Below are 19,016 nucleotides of genomic sequence, written 5' to 3'. Positions count from 1 at the left end.
CAACATTTTAGCTAGCTCCCAAAATAAACGCCACAGATGTTCCTGTGGCGTGTGGCGGACAGTAGGCAAGGAGGTGTGTTTTGTCATGGCGCGGATCAATATGTGATAGTGTTTGTGTTAATTTTGTAAATACTTTTTTCGTTGTTGTTGATGGTTGTTGGACGTGTTTTTTAACTTCTAAATTAACGAGAAGCAATGAAATGGCTCAGTCATTTCATTTGCTTTTTTCTGATAACTGCTGGTGTTCATGGTTTAGGTAACCCATATCAAATTTTAGGAATACATAGGAGAGCAACACTACAAGAAATAAGGAAGGCATACAAGCAGTTAGCGAAAGAATGGTGAGTTTCATTGCCTCCCAGCTTTTCAAAGGAACGGTTTTAAGCGTTCATAACAGTTGTCAGTAGTTTGTTAAATGAAACTGTGCAAAACAAAAGCCGCATTGCTGTATTGCGCTCAACGACATTTGACGTCTTGTTCTAGGCATCCTGATAAAAATAGTGATCCCGCCGCCGAAAATAAATTCGTGGAAATAAACCAGGCATATGAGGTAAGAATGATGTTTCACAGTTTGTTGTATAGCCTGTACTCACGTCTGCAATCACCTGAGTACCAAGTAATTGTAATGCTCTAACGATAGATATATTCGGGAATTGTCATCTTATTGGGAAAAATGTACGGGTGGTCTCGTGTATTTTTGAATAATCACAGCTGTGTTTGTAGACATCAGTTGTTCGTAACTCTAGTTGCGCTTTGATTTCATAACCCTTGTGGGCATTAAGCCTGAACGAACTTGCTTGGGCGCGTCTGGAAATGACGAATACGCATACTACCGCAAGACCAGAAAACAAGACTCAAATGGATTCCAACACAGACTCACTAAATAATACGCAACATCGTTACTGCCTAAAGATGTTTTAAATCTCGATACGTATTGTACAGAATCATTAACATAGATCGGTACTTGTTTACTGATATTTGTTTACTTTATCTGTATTATGGCCTGAAACATTATTTACACCCTGTTTTTTCGTCTTCAGCATAATACCTAATCAGAGACTACGGGTGTAGGTATGAAAATTCTGTTCTGTTTACTATTTCGAAAAACGAATATATAGACAAGAAACATCATGCTACAAATATTTAGTAGAGACATAATAAGAGCAGACCCGAGTGGCCGTGCAGTTCTAGGGACTACAGCCTGGAGCCGAGCGACCGCTATGGTCGCAGGTTCGAATCCTGCCTCAGGCATGGATGTGTGTGATGTCCTTAGGTTAATTAGGTTTAATTAGTTCTAAGTTAAGTTACATAGTGCTCAGAGCCATTTGACATAATAAGAAGTGTATTATATTATATTTTGGAAGCATAATTCTGGTTGTACCTAAAGGAACAGCATGCCAGTTGTATTTCTTTCTCACCACAGCCAAAGTTGTTGTTTGTAGAGCACTTACATACAGATTGAAAAGAGCTGATATTTTATTAATGTAGATTCTTGAGATATGGCTGCAAGACTTGGATTATGTCATTATAAAAGAAACAAGTAAGACTAGTTTATAATGTAAAATACTGGCTATTTTGTAGGCCTCCTGTTGACAAAACTCTAATGGCATAACATTCTCCACAATACAATCATTGATGATGTCATTGTGTGACATAAAGTCTTCAAGTTAAAATTCGTCAATAAGTGTCTTTTATTTGCTATACAGTGTGTGGTTTGGTCACTAACGTCTGGCTTATTTTGTTTATTAGTCTTCCTGAGAGTTTCTCCACTTGCTGTCAGGAGTTCTGGTGTTTTATATGTGACTGGTGACAGCAAACATAATGTTTTTGGCCACACCTGATTGTGTCCCTATATCGTATCCTGATGAACCATTATTATGCTAATGCATTTAGTATATAATAAATATTTACTTCAAAAATTGTATGCCATCCTTTGTATTGCAAGTTACTGGTCTATTCCCAAGTAGTCGCTTGCTGCTCCTTGTTTACAGGTGTCTCTGAGGTCTTGTGAATAGTGTCACTGATGACACAAGTGTCACTGGGATAGTTTCTGAAATTGTGTGGGGGGGGGGGGGGAGATTGTTTATCTGGAACTGTTTTTACATAACTTCGTTATGCAAACTGAGAAGCTATTTAACAAATAAATACTGAACTTGCCCTGCAGCTAAGGAGCCACACAATATTTATTTGTTGATGCCCAACGTACATTCTACTTTGCTAATGAGTAATATCAGTATGAATTTCCAGAATTCTACTACAGTTAATGTCATATTTCTTCTTCCTGATGGGATAGCATTATTTTCTTTCATTTTTAATGAAGATGATACTTCGAAAGTTGGATAAACAATTCGAGACCAGGATGTATGTTCTTAATATGGATTATTCTATTCTTGTCACCTGTTAAATGGAGATACTGCTTTAATTTTGTGTGTGTGCTAGCAGTAAGTGTATTACTTTTGAAGTATTTTGATGTAAGTTCCCTGTGTTACAGTAGTGAACATGTGATATTTAAGCTGATCGTACAGGTAAACTGTGAAAGAGGTAGACCTAAGATTGCGAAGTTGTATCCCATGGATTTACTCCAGATTTTTCACCGTGACATTGCCTAGAACCTCTCTTCTTATGAAGCAAACATAAGAAGGAATAGGCCTTTGTAACATGTATTGTACCAAGCAGTATAATATTAAATTGAATTACATTTTATGAATCAAATTTCCATGGTCTTGCAGTGAGGTATGTGCAAACCTGAAAAGTTAGATGTGTACAATTTAGTTAAGTGTAATACAACAGTGACTTAACGAAATATTATAGTTACATTGCTGATGTCTGCAGCTCATGATCTTGCGGTAGCATTCTCACTTCCCGTGTACGGGGTCCCGGGTTTGATTCCCGGCGGGGTCAGGGATTTTTCCTGCCTCAAGATGACTGGGTGTTGTTGTGTTGTCTTCATCATTATTCATCCCCATTACGATCGGATGAAGGCAATGGCAAACCACCTCCACTAGGACCCCGCCTAGTACAGCAGTGCTGGTCTCCCGCATCGTCCCCTTCACTCTTCGGAGTATGGGACCTCATAATCGTCACATTCCTAATATTAATTGTAACATTAGCCTAGAATTTTGAGTCACAGATAGGCACAACAAAAAGACTGTCACAGATAAAGCTTTCGGCCAATAAGACCTTGATCATCAATAGACGGCACACACACACACACACACACACACACACACACACAAATGACTGCAGACTCATGCAACTGAAACCACACTGCGGGCAGCAACACCAGTGCGTGATGAGAGTGGTGACTGGGTGGGGGGTAAAGAGGAGGCTGGGCTGGGGAGGGATATTATGGTGGGGTTAGTGGACAGTGAAGTGCTGCAGGTTAGACGGAGGGCGGGGGAGAGGTGGGGAGGAATGATGGAAAAGGAGAGAAGTAAAAAGACTGGGTGTGATGGTGGACTGATAACTGTGTAGTGCTGGAATGGGGAACAGGGAAGGGGCTGGTTGGGTGACGACAGTGAGTAACGAAGGTTGAGGCCAGGAGGGTTACAGGAACATAGGATGTATTGCAGGCAAAGTTTCCAGCTGCTCAATTCAGAAAAGCCAGTGATGGTGGGAAGGATCCATGTGGCACAGGCTGTGAAACAGTCATTGAAATGAAGGTTGTCTGTTGGGCAGTGTGCTCAGCAACAGGGTGGTACACTTATTTCTTGGCCACAATTTGTCGGTGGTCACTTATGCAGACAGACATCTTGTTGGTTGTCATGACAACATAGAATGCAGCACACTGGTTGCAGCTTAGCTTGTAGATCACATGACAGGTTTCACAGGTAGCCCTGCCTTTGATGGGATGGGTGATGTTTGTGACCGGACTGCAGTAGGTGGTGGTGGGAGGATGTTTGGGACACGTCTTGCATCTACATCTGTTACAGGGGTATGAGCCATGAGGTAAGGCGTTGGAGGTAGTGGTTGTGTTTGTTACATTCCATCCTGGATTTTCCACTGTTTGATTTTAGCCTAGAATTTTAACAGTTCCTGTGAAGATCCTCTGCAGTGGCGCAGAATTATTTTCTCATCATTTGATTCCCTGAAATTCAATTGCAGCAGAGTTTCGCTAATCCAAAACCCGGTAATCTGAAAGTTTGGTTAATCCGAACATGAAACATGTTAGTCTAAGTATGGAAAACTGTGTGGTAAACTGCCGCACATACACACTATTTTAATTTACACAGTACAGTAAACATGTATTAGAAAAATTGGTAAGAAAACATTAGGTTAAACAATGCATAACAATGAAAGAAAAGCTGTCAAACTTACTAAAATACAGCCGACATTTTATCCCTACTTTTTAGATGAGAAAAACTCAGTCATTGTTTTCTGGCATAATGAAGACAGCCTGTTATATGACACATAGTTGTGCGATTGTCACATAAACATAAAATCAGCAAGTGTAGCAGTGGGCTGTTGCTCCAAACAATGCAGCACAAGGTCAAGGGCTTCTGCTGCATCACTGTGTGGCGCCAGCTGTCCTTTGTTGCTTTCAGGCTCATTGTCACTTCCATCACAGCAGTCCACTTCTTCCTGGTCTTGAGTCACAGCAGCATCTAAATCAGCGTCATTGAGGTTCTCCACACATGCCCCATCTGCTGCCATCCACTCATCTACGTCTCCTTCACTAGCTTCTTCAGATCCAGGGAGTGTCTGTATCTTTTGTAGTAGATTTTCCTCTTCATTTTCAACCAGGTTGCCCTGAAATTCAAGAGATGTCCGCAGTTTTCTCCATGATTTGCTCATAGTATTTTCTGAAATATTCTGCCATGCCTCAGCAGCTCAATAAACAATATCCTTCACGTTGGTCTTTTTTATTGTGTCCACTAAAGGAATGCTATCTTCTTGGATCAGCATTGTTAAAAATTGTTTTCTGTAAATCAATTTTGATGTTTTCAGTATGCTCTGGACCATCAGCTGTAGAAGTGGTGTAACATTCGGCAGCAAAAACTTCGCCACTAATTTTCCATTACATAATTCCTCAGTGCTGGGGTGAGATGGCGCATTATCAGTCAATAGGATTGCGCGGGGAGACAAATGATTCTCCTTAGAAAACTGTTGAACAGAGGGAACAAACTGGCCGTGAAATCATTCTTTGAACAGCTTACCATCCATCCGTTGCTATAATATACGGGCAGGGACTTCATGTTGCAGTTTTTAAAAGCTCTGGGCCTAGCATATTTGCCAATCACCATTAAAGGCAGCTTGTGATTACCAGCAGCATTGCTACATGCTAATAAAGTCACACGATCTTTGCACATTTTAAAACCAGGAGCATGGTCTTCTGCTTTTGATGCCAGGCTTTTTGTTTTCAATGCCCTAAAATTAAGGCCAGTCTCGTCAGTGTTATAAATTTGTTGGGGATAATACTCTCTCCCTCATATCATTTTTTCAAAGTTACCCAACTATTCCTTTGCTGCATCATGGTCAAAAGAAAGCTTCTCTCCAGTAATTGTTAGCTGAGCTATTCCATGGCGTTTTTCGAATCTGTCCAGCCAACCTGTGCTCGCACTAAAAGACTCATGACCATTCATTAGCTTGTTCAGGTAGACAGCCATCTCCTGAACCTGTGCTCCACTTAGAGAAGTTCCCCTTTCTCTTTCCTGCATAAACCAAAGGAAAAGAGTTTCATCCATTTTATCGTACTGGGACTGTTTCAAAGTCTGCCGAATTTCGAGTGTTTTTCCTGAAGATATTGCACAAGACTGTTCAAGCTTCACACGGTTCTTCTTCCAATCACAAATGCTTGCTTTGGCAACACCCAGTTCCGTTGCAAGTTTAGATACATTCTCACCATTGTCTATCCGCTTCAAAGCATTCAGTTTTTCTTTGAGAATTAACGTTGTATGTTTCCGTTTACTCATGATGAAAATATGCACACCACTACACCTGAACGAATACAACACAAATGTTACGCTTGCCAGCTATCAATAACTTAACATAACCCAGCGCTTTGTGAGCCAATTGGCAGTGCACTGACTGCAGCTGTGCAACACAGCGAGCTCTTGATTCCCATGAAGTAATGAGTGCTGTTGACAAGGGATCTCAGATTGATTCCATATTCGTAGATTTCCAGAAGGCTTTTGATACCGTTCCTCACAAGTGACTGTTAATCAAATTGCGTGCATATGGAGTATCATCTCAGTTGTGTGACTGTATTTGTGATTTCCTCTCAGAGAGGTCACAATTTGTAGTCATAGACGGTAAATCATCGAGTAGAACAGAAGTGCTATCTGGCGTTCTGCAAGGTAGTGTCATAGGCCTTGTGCTGTTCCTGATTTACATATAAATGATCTAGGTGATAATCTGAGCAGACCACTTAGATTGTTTCGAGATGACACTGTAATTTACCGTATAGTAAAATCATCATATGATCAATTCCAATTACAAAACGATCTAAAGAGAATTTGTGTATGGTGCGAAAAGTGGCAATTGGCACTAAACAAAGAAAAGTGCGAGGTCATCTACATGGGTACTAAAAGAAATCCGATAAATTTTGGGTATACGATAAATTGCGCAAATCTGATGGCTGTCAATTTGACTAAATACTTAGGAATTACAATTACGAGCAACTTAAATTGGAAAGACCACATAGATAATATCGTGGGGAAGGCAAAACAAAGACTGCGCTTTGTTGGCAGAACACTTAGAAGATGCGACAAACCCACTAAAGAGACAGAGTACATTACACTTGTCCGTCCTCTTCTGGAATATTGCTGCACAGTGTGGGATCCTTACCAGGTAGGATTGACAGAGGACATCGAAAAAGTGCAAAGAAAGGCAGCTTGTTTCGTGTTATCGCGCAATAGGGGTGAGAGTGTCACTGATGTGATACGCGAGTTGGGGTGGCAGTCAATGAAACAAAGGCAGTTTTCTTTGCGGCAAGATCTATTTACGAAATTTCAATCACCAGCTTTCTCTTCCGAATGCGAAAATATTTTGTTGACACCCACCTACATAGGGAGAAATGCTCATCATAATAAAATAAGAGAAATCGGCTCAAACACCGAGCGAGGTGGCACAGTGGTTAGCTCACTGGACTCGCATTCGGGAGGACGACGGTTCAATCTCGCGTCCGGCCATCCTGATTTAGGTTTTCCATGATTTCCCTAAATCGCTCCAGGCAAATACCGGGATGGTTCCTTTGAAAGGGTATGGCCGACTTCCTTCCTCATCTTTTCCTAATCCGATGAGACCGATGACCTCACTGTCTGGTCTCCTTCCCCAAACAACCCAACCCCCTCAGCTCAAACGTAAAGATTTAGGTGTTCCTTTTTCCCACACACCATTCGAGAGTGGAATGGTAGAGAAGTAGTATCAAAATGGCTCAGTGAACCCTCTGCCAGGCACGACAACTACGACAAGTTTTGCTACCAGCAGAATATCTGATCACTGCAGAAGATTCTTATGTCAGGCTGTGTTTTAATTCATTTTAGGTGGGCCGATCCCGGCGGTACTGTAATGCCGGGCCAACCCGTGACAGAGGTGGAGCAAGCCCCTAGCACTCTGTCATGAGCCAAAAATGAGTTTAATATTCTGGTCCTGCGATGCAGGACGTATCAGATATTACGCTGATAAGAACAGATACTACACTTTGATCTTAGCCAAGTGTGAATTGCAGAGTAACCATGTAGATGTAGCGAGGTCTCAACAATGCACAACAACAAGGGCAGGGAGTGAGAGTGAGCCATTGTTCCCACACTTGTTCCCATTTGTTACCATGGTGTACCTACTTGTCTACATCTACATCTACATCCATACTCCGCAAGCCACCTGACGGTGTGTGGCGGAGGGTACCCTGAGTACCTCTATCGGTTCTCCCTTCTATTCCAGTCTCGTATTGTTCGTGGAAAGAAGGATTGTCTGTATGCTTCTGTGTGGGCTCTAATCTCTCTGATTTTATCCTCATGGTCTCTTCGCAAGATATACGTAGGAGGGAGCAATATACTGCTGGACTCTGGTGAAGGTATGTTCTTGAAACTTTAACAAAAGCCCGTACCGAGCTACTGAGCGTCTCTCCTGTAGAGTCTTCCACTGGAGTTTATCTATCATCTCTGTAACGCTTTCGCGATTACTAAATGATCCTGTAATGAAGCGCGCTGCTCTCCGTTGGATCTTCTCTATCTCTTCTATCAACCCTATCTGGTACGGATCCCACACTGCTTAGCAGTATTCAAGAAGTGGGCGAACGAGTGTACTGTAACCTACTTCCTTTGTTTTCGGATTGCATTTCCTTAGGATTCTTCCAATGAATCTCAGTCTGGCATCTGCTTTACCGACGATCAACTTTATGTGATCATTCCATTTTAAATCACTCCTAATACGTACTCCCAGATAATTTATGGAATTAACTGCTTCCAGTTGCTGACCTGCTATTTTGCTTGGTATACTTCATTCTAGAAACTCGTCACTGTAATTCCGGCTAATCCGAACAAGGTCCGGTCCCGATTAGTTCGGATTAATGGGACTCTACTTTGCATGGGTTATGTTTGTTACATTCCATGCTGGATTTTCCACTGTTTGATTTTAGTCTAGAATTTTTATAGTTCTTGTGAAGATCTTCTGCAGTGGAGTAAAATGATTTTCACATCATTTGATTCCCTGTTAAATTCAATTATATTGCTGTGAAATATTGAATTTGCTTTACCAGGTTGTTGCATTTACCTTTTAATATCACTTGCCTTTAATAACCTCCTCCTTCAATGTACAAGGTCTGCACCAACTTCATTATAACCTGCTCTGGCTCCTGAGATATGAGGGTCACCTTTTATGATTTTACTAATGACTGTGACTAGTGTTGAGGTGTGACATTACCATGATTCTACAATTTATCATTTGTTGTTATTAAAGCAATGGCAGCTCAGAAATGAGCCAAGTTGTTTATATGCCAGCTCAGAAATGGGCCTAGTTGTTTATATGAAGTGTGCGTGTGAACAAAGTGTAGGGAAAAAATGGAAATTTCCTGTGAATGTTTTTGACAGTGAATTTTTTTATCGTATTTGTTACGGCTTCAAATAACAATGTCTCAAATCACTTTTTTCACCTTTTGGTAATCAATCACCTTCAGAAAAGATAGTTTGTGATTGATTTGAAGAATTTTGCTATCAGGATACTTCCGGCAGAGATGAATTTTGGAAAGATCGAACAAAAGCCATTGATCCAAAAGATATCAGTGCTGTGCTCAGCATAATTGAAGAGGACCAGCACTTCCCTTCCTGTGAGACAGAGACATCCTTAAGCATATTGAAGATTGCATGTACATTAGCTCTGAAAATATGTCGAACTGATGGATTCTGCACAGGTTGACCTAAACAAAAAGAGGCCTCATGTCAATTCATATCGTAAAATGCCCAATAAAGTCTGTTGTAGAAATGTAGAACCCATATACTACATTGTAACAGGATACGAAACCTGAATATATTCGTTGAAGCTGGAAACTAAACAGCGATCAACTGTTTGTGTGTTCCAAGATGAACCGAAACCAACAAAATGGTTTATTTGTCTTATGTTATATTGGGATGTCACGTTCATTGCTTTACAGCAGTGGTTCCCAACCTTTCCAATGCCGTTTACCTGGGTGTAATGAGATATTAGCTAGTACCCCTCCTTCCCCACCATCCTTAACATTAGCATCTAATAAAACTTCTGAATGAAAAAGAGTTGTCTTTGAATACTTTCATTTCTAAAATGATGAAAGGTAGTTGAGGTTTAGGTGTTGTGTTAAACTACCAATTAAAATGTTTGAGAGACAGTTGCGTCTACATATTTGTAACAAGCTTTTTCATAGAATAATGAAGCAGTTCTTAGTGCATTGTGAGTTTTACCTAGAGCTACTTCTCGGAAAAGAAATCTAACCGTCCATATTATAGGTAGACACACAGTACAACATGTGGTTCCTGTACGCCAATCCTCTCCCAAGGAATACTTGCTTCAACCCATCCCTGCACCACAATTTAAAATCATCCAAATTAAAATGTGTGTACTGTACTTAGGCTTGCCGTTTCTAAATCACTTGATTGCTGGGCTTCTTACTTCTGAAGTGGCAGAAATTGGGAGACTGCAGTTTGCCATTCCATTGTTCTGAGTCTGACGACTAGCAATAATAATAATAATAATAATAATAATCCAACACATGGTTAAGAAAAGGCAATATATACAGTGAGATGGAAGGATTCATGATTGCAATACAGGATCAAACAATAAACACCAGATATTACAGCAAGCATATTATTAAAGATCCCAATACCACAGCAGATAAACGCAGACTTTGCAAACAACAAATAGAAACAGTAGATCACATCACAAGCAGGTGTACAATACTAGCAAATACAGAATACCCCAGAAGACATGACAATGTAGCAAAAATAATACATCAACAGCTTGCCTTACAACATAAACTTATAAAACAACACGATCCCACATACAAGTATGCACCACAAAATGTACTGGAGAATGATGAATACAAATTATACTGGAACAGAACCATTATAACAGATAAAACAACAACACATAACAAACCTGACATCATACTCACCAATAAAAAGAAGAAATTAACACAACTAATCGAAATATCCATACCCAATACAACAAATATACAAAAGAAAACAGGAGAAAAAATTGAAAAATACATCCAACTAGTTGAGGTAGTCAAGGAAATGTGGCATCAGGATAAAGTTGACATTATACTGATTATACTATCAACTACAGGAGTTATACCACACAATATCCAGCAATACATCAATGCAATACAGCTACATCCAAACTTATACATACAACTACAGAAATCCGTAATTATTGATACATGTTCAATCACCCGAAAGTTCCTAAATGCAATATAACGTATACCGTACAGTTAAAAGGAAGTCACGCTTTATCAAGGTCCACATCACTTTCCATTTTTGACCAGACATAACGTCTGAGGAAAGAAAGAAAGAAAGAAAGAAAGAATAATAATAATAATAATAATAATAATAATGTTTAGGACCTACAGCAATGTGGTAGCCATTATGTGGTTACTGTCATGTTGTGCTGTCAATTAGTTTGTTTATTTGTTATGAAGTGAATAATGAAGCAATTTTTGTTCTATTGTAAGAACTATCATGAGATATTTGAGCGTGATGTATACGTCTCAATTTTGCTGTCATGAATGCATGTGCATAATGCAAACTTCACATGCTGTGGGTAAACTGCATGAGGAAGATGTTCATACATTTGTTTCACAAGCTATAACCTCCAGAACATTGTTTCATATACTAATGTTAGTATTTTGAAAAAAGAAAAAGAAAGAAGAAGAATTTATTGGTAACTTTTGGAATCAGCATTACAGTCCTACAAAATAGTGATAATACTATCAATCTTGTACAAATAACTTTATTTCATGACTGAAACACAGTTAACCTTTTCTTTTTATCCCTCAGAACATTATGTTTAACCCCCAGGCTGGGAACCAATGCTTTAGAGGATCAAAGAACATTGAGTGCTGAATAGTATACAACAGTTTGTTTGCTATAAGTTATCATTGATACCTGAATGAACAACTGAAAAGGTCATGTCATTCTTCATCATAACAATGCACTAAATGAGTCAACTGAACCTACTGATACTGGATGTTGGCTTCATCCTGTGACAACGATTTTGGGGTGTGTGACTTCATACATGCATGAACAGGTAGAGAACAGACTGCTGTGTGTGTGTCATCTTTTTTTTAAATTTTGGTTGTGGTGATACTGATCTGTAGCACAAACTGTTGTATGTGCTAGGTTGAAGGATGACAGTTTGCTTATGAGTTGGTGGCTTCAGATAGTATGACCAAACCATTAATTATTAGACAGAGAAAAGTTTGGAATTAATGTCTTGTTGTCCCAATGTGTGGATAGTGATTTTTACTACCTCAAGAAGCTGTTGATGCTTTCCAAGCCCATGTACTTTAGTACCTACACCGGAGTGGAAAAAATGTTTCCAGTATTGGTTTGAACACAGACACACACACACACACACACACACACACACACACACAAGGAAGTATAAATTTTAAAAATGAGTATTTAGAAGGGAACAAAATTATTTGTACACAAAAATTTCTTTCATTGTTTTTGTAAATAGTTACAAGGCAAGCCATTCTACGTTCCCAGTGGAAAGAAAATAAAGAACACCTTTCTCTGCAGCATTTCCCTATGATGTGTGGATTCGCCCTGTGCCATCAGTGTGTGACACTTGTGGTGGGTTTACAAGTCATCAATAATACCAGAAAAAACAACTGAAGATGCTATGTCATTCTTCGTCATGGCAATGTCAGTTGTCGCACAGCAAACCATATAAATCAGCTGACAGTACCAATACCGGAACTCAGCTTCTGTTCGCCACATTTTGACGGGCTGTATGTAATATCATGTTATGGACAGCTACCAGTTTACCATAAATCTTCCCTCTGTGTTAAGTGACAGTGAGATGAGTGTGATATTTATTTGAACATTTGAATACATATATAGGGTGATGGGCTATTAACTCTTCCCCAGTCACCTGTTATGCAGTTTTATGACTGGTGTATTGTATTTTTAAAATTGTTTTATGAGTACAGGGCAGTACCAAAAGTTGTGATACTCCCAGACGGCTTTGATCTGTGATGTTGTCAAGATGATGCACTAATGCACGAAATATTTATCTCGTCCAATAATATAAAATGAACAGGACAGCTGTGGGAAGTAGGGAGTTTTAGTTGGGACAAACTGAATACATGACAGTAAAAATTGCATTACTATTCCAAACAAATACTCAGCCAAAAGTAATGTACATGAAATCATCGATAATCCACCCTGCCAAAAAAATTCACCGTTAGTAATTTAGGGTTTCACTTTACCTATAAAGCTCAAACAAAGACAGCGATATCAACAGCCCACACACAACATGAAAACCTGGTACTGTAAATTTTGCTTGGGCTATATAAGTCAAATGAAGACGGCAATACCAGGAACACCCATTCAATGTTAAAACCCAGTACCACAAATTTTGCTGGAAAGAAAGGCAGCAGTACCAGGATCCCACAACAGCTCAAAAACCTGCTGTTGCAAATTTCATCTGACCTATATAGCTCAAACAAATTCCATTGTACCAACAGCTCAGACAAGCAGAACTAAGTATTTTAGAGAGAGTGAGATAAAAGAAGAAAAAAAAGGAACACTGAACAAGACCAAAATACATACAACACACTCCATGATACATACTACTATAAACAACTGAACATGAATTTTTGCTACCAACACAAACCACACACACACAAAAGTACTCCAACATAAATTTTGATTTCCACTTATCAAAGAAAATTATGAACACAAGGAAACACACTAACTTCTTTTGATAAACATAAAAAATACAGGAAAATATACTTACCACTCAAGGTCAGCTAAGTAAAAAAAAAAAAAACACAGAAGCTAAAAAGCCAAAATAAACATTCCTGAAAACACTGCCCAGGTTTGAGAAGCAGAGATTTTTTTCAATTTCATAAATTCTGCTCACTGCTGACACTGTAAACATTCCACCATGAGGTCATACAACTGAAGAAATTCAATTGTAGCATCCATACTGTCACCCATAGCACCTACCAACAAATGACTGGTAAATTTTGTCATAACGTCCATGCCAATTGAATAATGAAAAATTAACTTTCAAACCATTAACAATAGTGGAACTAAAGATCTCAAAACTGAAGACTAATCAGTAGCCACTAATTGGCGACATTAAAAAGCTCACTGACAAGTCAGTCTGTTAGGATTCATATGTGTTATGTAACCACTGAAAGCAGATGTTTCCGCATGATATCTGTCACCTTTACCTTGTGCAAGTGCAGTTCCTTTTATGTCGCTGGCTGTATGTCACGATTCTCTCTAATTGGGCCCAAGATTTTCCTTTTCTTGGTTCAAATGTGTAGGTCAGACCTTTCTTACTCACTTCAAGGTATTTTGTTGCATTTAAAGCCATTCATCTAACTTGACATTAAACAAATAAGATATTTGCTATAAAAGGAGTGGACTGTCTTCGTCTTGAGGTAAATGCAGGTTACACAAAGCAAAATCAGAACCACAACAGTACTATAAACTGAGGCACTGAAGGTTGTAATGCTATTCTGCTGCCTATTGTGATACTGCCACACATATTGAAACATTTGCTCAGCGATAATACACCCCTTTTTTGCTGTAACTTAATTTCATGAGTGATGTAATTTCTATGACTTGATATGACCTTTGATACTGTAAAAGGAATTTTTTTCATTTTACCCTTCGGTGTGAAGGGATTTGCCAGCTTAATCCGTTGATCAATTCTGTTCGTAGGTAGTTTGTCAACACGTCATCCCACTTGCTCTTGCCAGCTGCTTGAATGCTTTTGTATTCAGTTTTGTCACACATTTCCACACAACCTATAACACCTTCACAAACATCTTCACAGACTCCCTGTTTTTCCCAACTTACAGCTTAGTCACTTCAAAAGGTGACTGCATCTTAGAACTATGTATCGCCTCATATGGTGAAAGCACACTGCTATCATGTATTTCAAAATTGTATGCAGCTGCAACATCACAATTGTTGTAATTTCAGTTCACGTAATAGCTTAATATTTTGCAGACTTACATTTGATTGAGGGTGGAAGTCACTAGTTCTTAGCATCCACATTTGCAATATATGGCACAACTGCTTAATCAGCTTGGACGTGAAGTTAGTGTACTAATCTGTAATTATTGTGTCAGAACACCAAACTTCAATAACCAGTTGTTTACCATTGCCTGAGCCACTGTATTTGCTTGTTGATTTGAGATTGCAGCCATCGCAACATAACATGAAAAGTGGTCTATGACGGTTAATATGATGCAGTTACCTGCCAGTATTAGGTTGAAATGACCGAAAATGTCCATTCTCGCCATTTCAAATGTCATGAATGCCTCATATAATGTCTGCACTGTGTGTGATGATGGTTGAGATCAGCACATTGTGCACGTGGTATGCAGTTCCTCACATGCTGATCAGCGTCCTGTCTCTCTGTCCTCCACCAGTAATTGCTCAGCTGTTTGACAAAAAGTTGTTTTGTGCCCTCAGTGACCTGCTAACACTTGTTTGTGTTCTAATAGATCTTATAATTAAATGTTTCCCTGAGACATTTAAGTCTCTTTTTATTATCTACGATAATGATCGAAGCAGACAAAATGAATTAAAATTTGTGCTGCAGCCGGGACACATGTTTGTGTACTTCTCTGAACACTTTGTCCCACAGTGCTGTGGGTACACCACAACATAAGGGCCATACTTTGTCAGCCTACACAGCAGCCCCTCATGCTATTTACAAATAGCTGGCAGTCTGCTCCTTTTGCCACTCTGCAAGGCTTCTACCAAGCACTCTTACAACTCCAGTCTATCTGCTCAAGCAGTCGGCATTGCTGCTTCTTCCAGGTTTGTGTACTAACTCATAATCAAATTCACTCAACCTTAATGCCTAGCAAGTTAAGCTGCTGGAAGAATCATTCAGTCCTAATAACCACTTTAATGCTGCATTGTCTGTTATCATTTTGAATTTGCTACCATACATATAACAATGGAAATAAGTAATACCATATATGACACTCAACATCTCTTTCTCTGTGGTTGAGTGATTTTATTTGTCCTTATTCAACTGCTATGATGCACATGCTTCTGGGTGTTCCTTGCCATTTATATCCCAACTAGGAATGCATCCAATCACCTGGTTGCGTGAGTCACAGGATGGGATGAATTCTTTCCCATAATTTGCAAGTATTAATACCATGTTAATAGTTAGTGCATTTTTCAGTTTCTTGAATGTAGTGTGGCAATCAATTGTCCACTGGAATTCCTCACCTCTTTTTAACAAACGAGTTAATGGTTTAGCAATCTTAGCAAGTCTCTTGACAGATTTTTTATATTAATTGCATTGTCTTACAGATGATTGAAGTTGTTTTGTTGTTTGTGGTGGTAAGAAAATCACAGACAGAACATACCACTGCCATCTTGGCTAATCACTTGACCTAAATAGTCACCTCTGTGGAAGTGAAATGACACTTTTGACTACTTAAAATAAAACGTAACCTCTTAAACACTCTCTTCAGTTGCAGTGGATGCTCCTCTAGGTCTTAAGAAAACATAATAATATCATCTAAATAGACCGTACACAGACTTGCTTTTAATCCCCATAGCACTCCATTCAATAACCTCTGGAACATTGCCAGCATATTCATGATTCCAAACAGCGGGCATTGATGCTGGTAGTGTCCCCGTGGAAGAGTGAACCACTTCCAACTGGTGACATCCACTCTTTAAATCTGTCATTGAGAAGCATTGACACTGACCTGTACTCTCCAGGCGGCCGCAGTGGCCGAGAGGTTCTAGTCGCTTCAGTCCGGAACCGCGCGGCTGCTACGGTCGCAGGTTCGAATCCTGCCTCGGGCATGGGTGTGTGTTATGTCCTTAGGTTAGTTAAGTTTAAGTAGTTCCAAGTTCTAGGGGACTGCACTTATAAATGCTGTAGTTTCTTGCACAATGCAGATGCATCTATGGCATGCTTGTGGCAAAGGTCTTCACTTGACCTGTATAAATCGTCCTCGTCTAGTATGTCCAAGTAGGCAATCAATAATCCCTTTAGCAGCTCCACTTAGTCAGAGACAAAATTATCCACATCCACTGGAACCATGTAATCCCCACCTACTACCTGTATTTATATGCAACTCTTACACATACAAAATTATGCAAATTATCCCATTCCAACAGCTCCATAGCAGTACCCACACACAGTCAGAGTAGCTTCCCTGTACCTCTCGGCACTTTGTCATCCGAATTGAGTTTTAGTGAATGTGTCTACAGTTTACTCGACTCGACCTTCATGATTGATGGACCGTTTTGGTTATTGTTCCAAGCAGGAACAGTCTGTCACCGAGCTCGATAGTTTGCTGCAAAAGATCAGTTCTTCCATGATGCTTATTCAGAAAATTTAGTCCTAGGATTGTTCAGTATCCCCACAACACAGGGCTGTACTTCCATATATTTCCTATAATGTCTTGCTCCAATGAAGAAATTGAGCAGAGTTGATCCCAAAAATGTCACATCATTATCCTCTACTCCACATAACCTATATCTTCAATAATTCAGTGTCTTTCTACTCAGGAGGTCCATACTAGTTACTGACACATGAGCCAAAGTGAATGCTGAAAAACTATGTTCCATTCTGTTCACAATGCCCACCAAGCAGCACTCTGTCTCTGCATATGCCTTCATAGCTTAATGCTTCACTGGGAAAGCCATGTCAGCTGAGGAATTGCTGTTGATGTTTAACAAGCCCTTAGCCTCATACCATCCTCATTGCTTTCTATGTTAGCAGTTTCACACCCATTGCTCCACCACCTGCATTTAGCATTGTGATCAGTGGCATTGTTTCTGAATGTAGAGCTACGTTTGGAAGCAACTCAGTCCACACCTTTAACACTTCACATCAGAGGAAAAAACACTCAGTTTATCTGGCACCTTAGTCACTATGTCTATTTCCTGTAGTTCCATAGCAACCTTAATGGCAGCAGCCAGACCCTTTGCATTCTCCATCCATACCATACTATATCAAGTGGAAGTCCTCTCAAAAATATGTCTAGCACTCTCTGTTCTTCCTCTTGCAGAATAGGTTTATCCATCTCCTCATTCTGTATTAACTCATATGTTTGTGCATTGATTTCCTTGTTCCTACCTAAGAATGCTTGCACCAATACGTTTTATTTCTGGGACATCCCATTCAGTTGCATCCTGAAGAATCTAGCACTATTCTGCTTGCGATAATGCTGATAAAATCCTTTCTTCAGTTGTTCAAACGTGCACACCTTATTCGTGACACATGATGTATGTCTTTGCTGCACCCACAAACTGTAACATGTTCTTGGGCAAACATACATTTTTCCGACCAATTACCCAGAGTAGCAGAAGGATACAGATTGTGAATAAAGGGTGACACATCCTCTGTTGGTTTACACGTAAAAAGGAGCATCAAGACTTGCCACGCTGGGATCCACAGAGGGAACGGGTACATTAAATTATGTTTTTGCATCTACCGTCGCAGCTAGTTCACCTTGTTTGCACTAATTATCTGCTGTTAAAGTATCTACCTGCCTTGTAGCATGTAATTCTTCTGTGGTACTGAAACCACCTGTTTCAACAAAGTTTCAGCTGCTTCCTGTATCATCATTATTTGTGTTCGTGGCATTTGCGCAAACTCTATTTAAAAAAAAAATTAAAGTACACTACATGACAACAAAGCAAGGCCACCAAAAACCCTTGGGCAGGTGTACAAGGAAAATAACATAAATTCTAACAAAAGATCGTAGTCACACTAGGCTCTGAGCATAATGCCCATGATGTCAGCAAGTCCCACACATAGCTTGTACTGCCTTCATAAACAGCAATTAGTCACCCCACCAAATTACAATATTTAGATGTATCTGGCCGCAAAGTGTACTCTCTACAATTCCCTGTAAACTGCGATAAGTTGCATGTTTCTCAAACAGCACCTGCAATTTCGTGTGCACTTCAGTCCAATCCACCATTACCGTACACAAGAGCAACACAAAAAACACACCAAAAAAAATGAAGCCCGTTCACCAAACACCTACTGTTCAAACCACATCCAGAGCTGATGATTGCTTTGCAGCTGTAGTGTCCTCTTGACAAATGGCAGCAGCTGATGTTGCAGTAGACACTTCTGACACCAGATTGTTGACACTAGGTTGTTATCACAACAGAGACAGAGGAAATGGCTTTTCAGGATGAAGCACTGCTTCCTTTATCTGCAAATGGGTTGACAGTGGTGGTGGTGGTGGTGGTGGTGGTGGTGGTGATTATTGGAATCAAGTGGTGGACTGCTAGTGAGGCGTCCCTGGATGGACTAGACTTTCAGCCATGTTAGGTACAGAGGTATTATTGCTGCTGGAGTGGGCG

General features: G+C 39.8%; 1 protein-coding gene and 1 non-coding gene across 2 annotated transcripts in view; one reads left to right on the top strand and one right to left on the bottom strand.

Moving 5' to 3' along the window:
* Window positions 1–60: 60 nt before the first annotated feature.
* Window positions 61–19,016, top strand: part of LOC126175025 (dnaJ homolog subfamily C member 16) — a 163,180-nt gene continuing 144,224 nt past the window's right edge. Inside the window, exons 1-2 of the mRNA XM_049921526.1 lie at window positions 61–341; window positions 484–550. Of these exons, the coding sequence (XP_049777483.1) occupies window positions 196–341; window positions 484–550 (213 nt within the window). The 5' untranslated portion in view covers window positions 61–195. The remainder of the gene's footprint in view (window positions 342–483; window positions 551–19,016) is intronic.
* LOC126178487 (U2 spliceosomal RNA) lies at window positions 7,480–7,678 on the bottom strand. Its single transcript, XR_007536382.1, has one exon. It is a non-coding gene; the product is annotated as a U2 spliceosomal RNA (small nuclear RNA).

Source organism: Schistocerca cancellata, chromosome 3 (assembly GCF_023864275.1).
Source record: "Schistocerca cancellata isolate TAMUIC-IGC-003103 chromosome 3, iqSchCanc2.1, whole genome shotgun sequence".
Lineage (NCBI taxonomy): Eukaryota > Metazoa > Arthropoda > Insecta > Orthoptera > Acrididae > Schistocerca > Schistocerca cancellata.
Note: the sequence above shows the minus strand (reverse complement) of the source record. Positions and strands in the feature narration are given on the sequence as shown.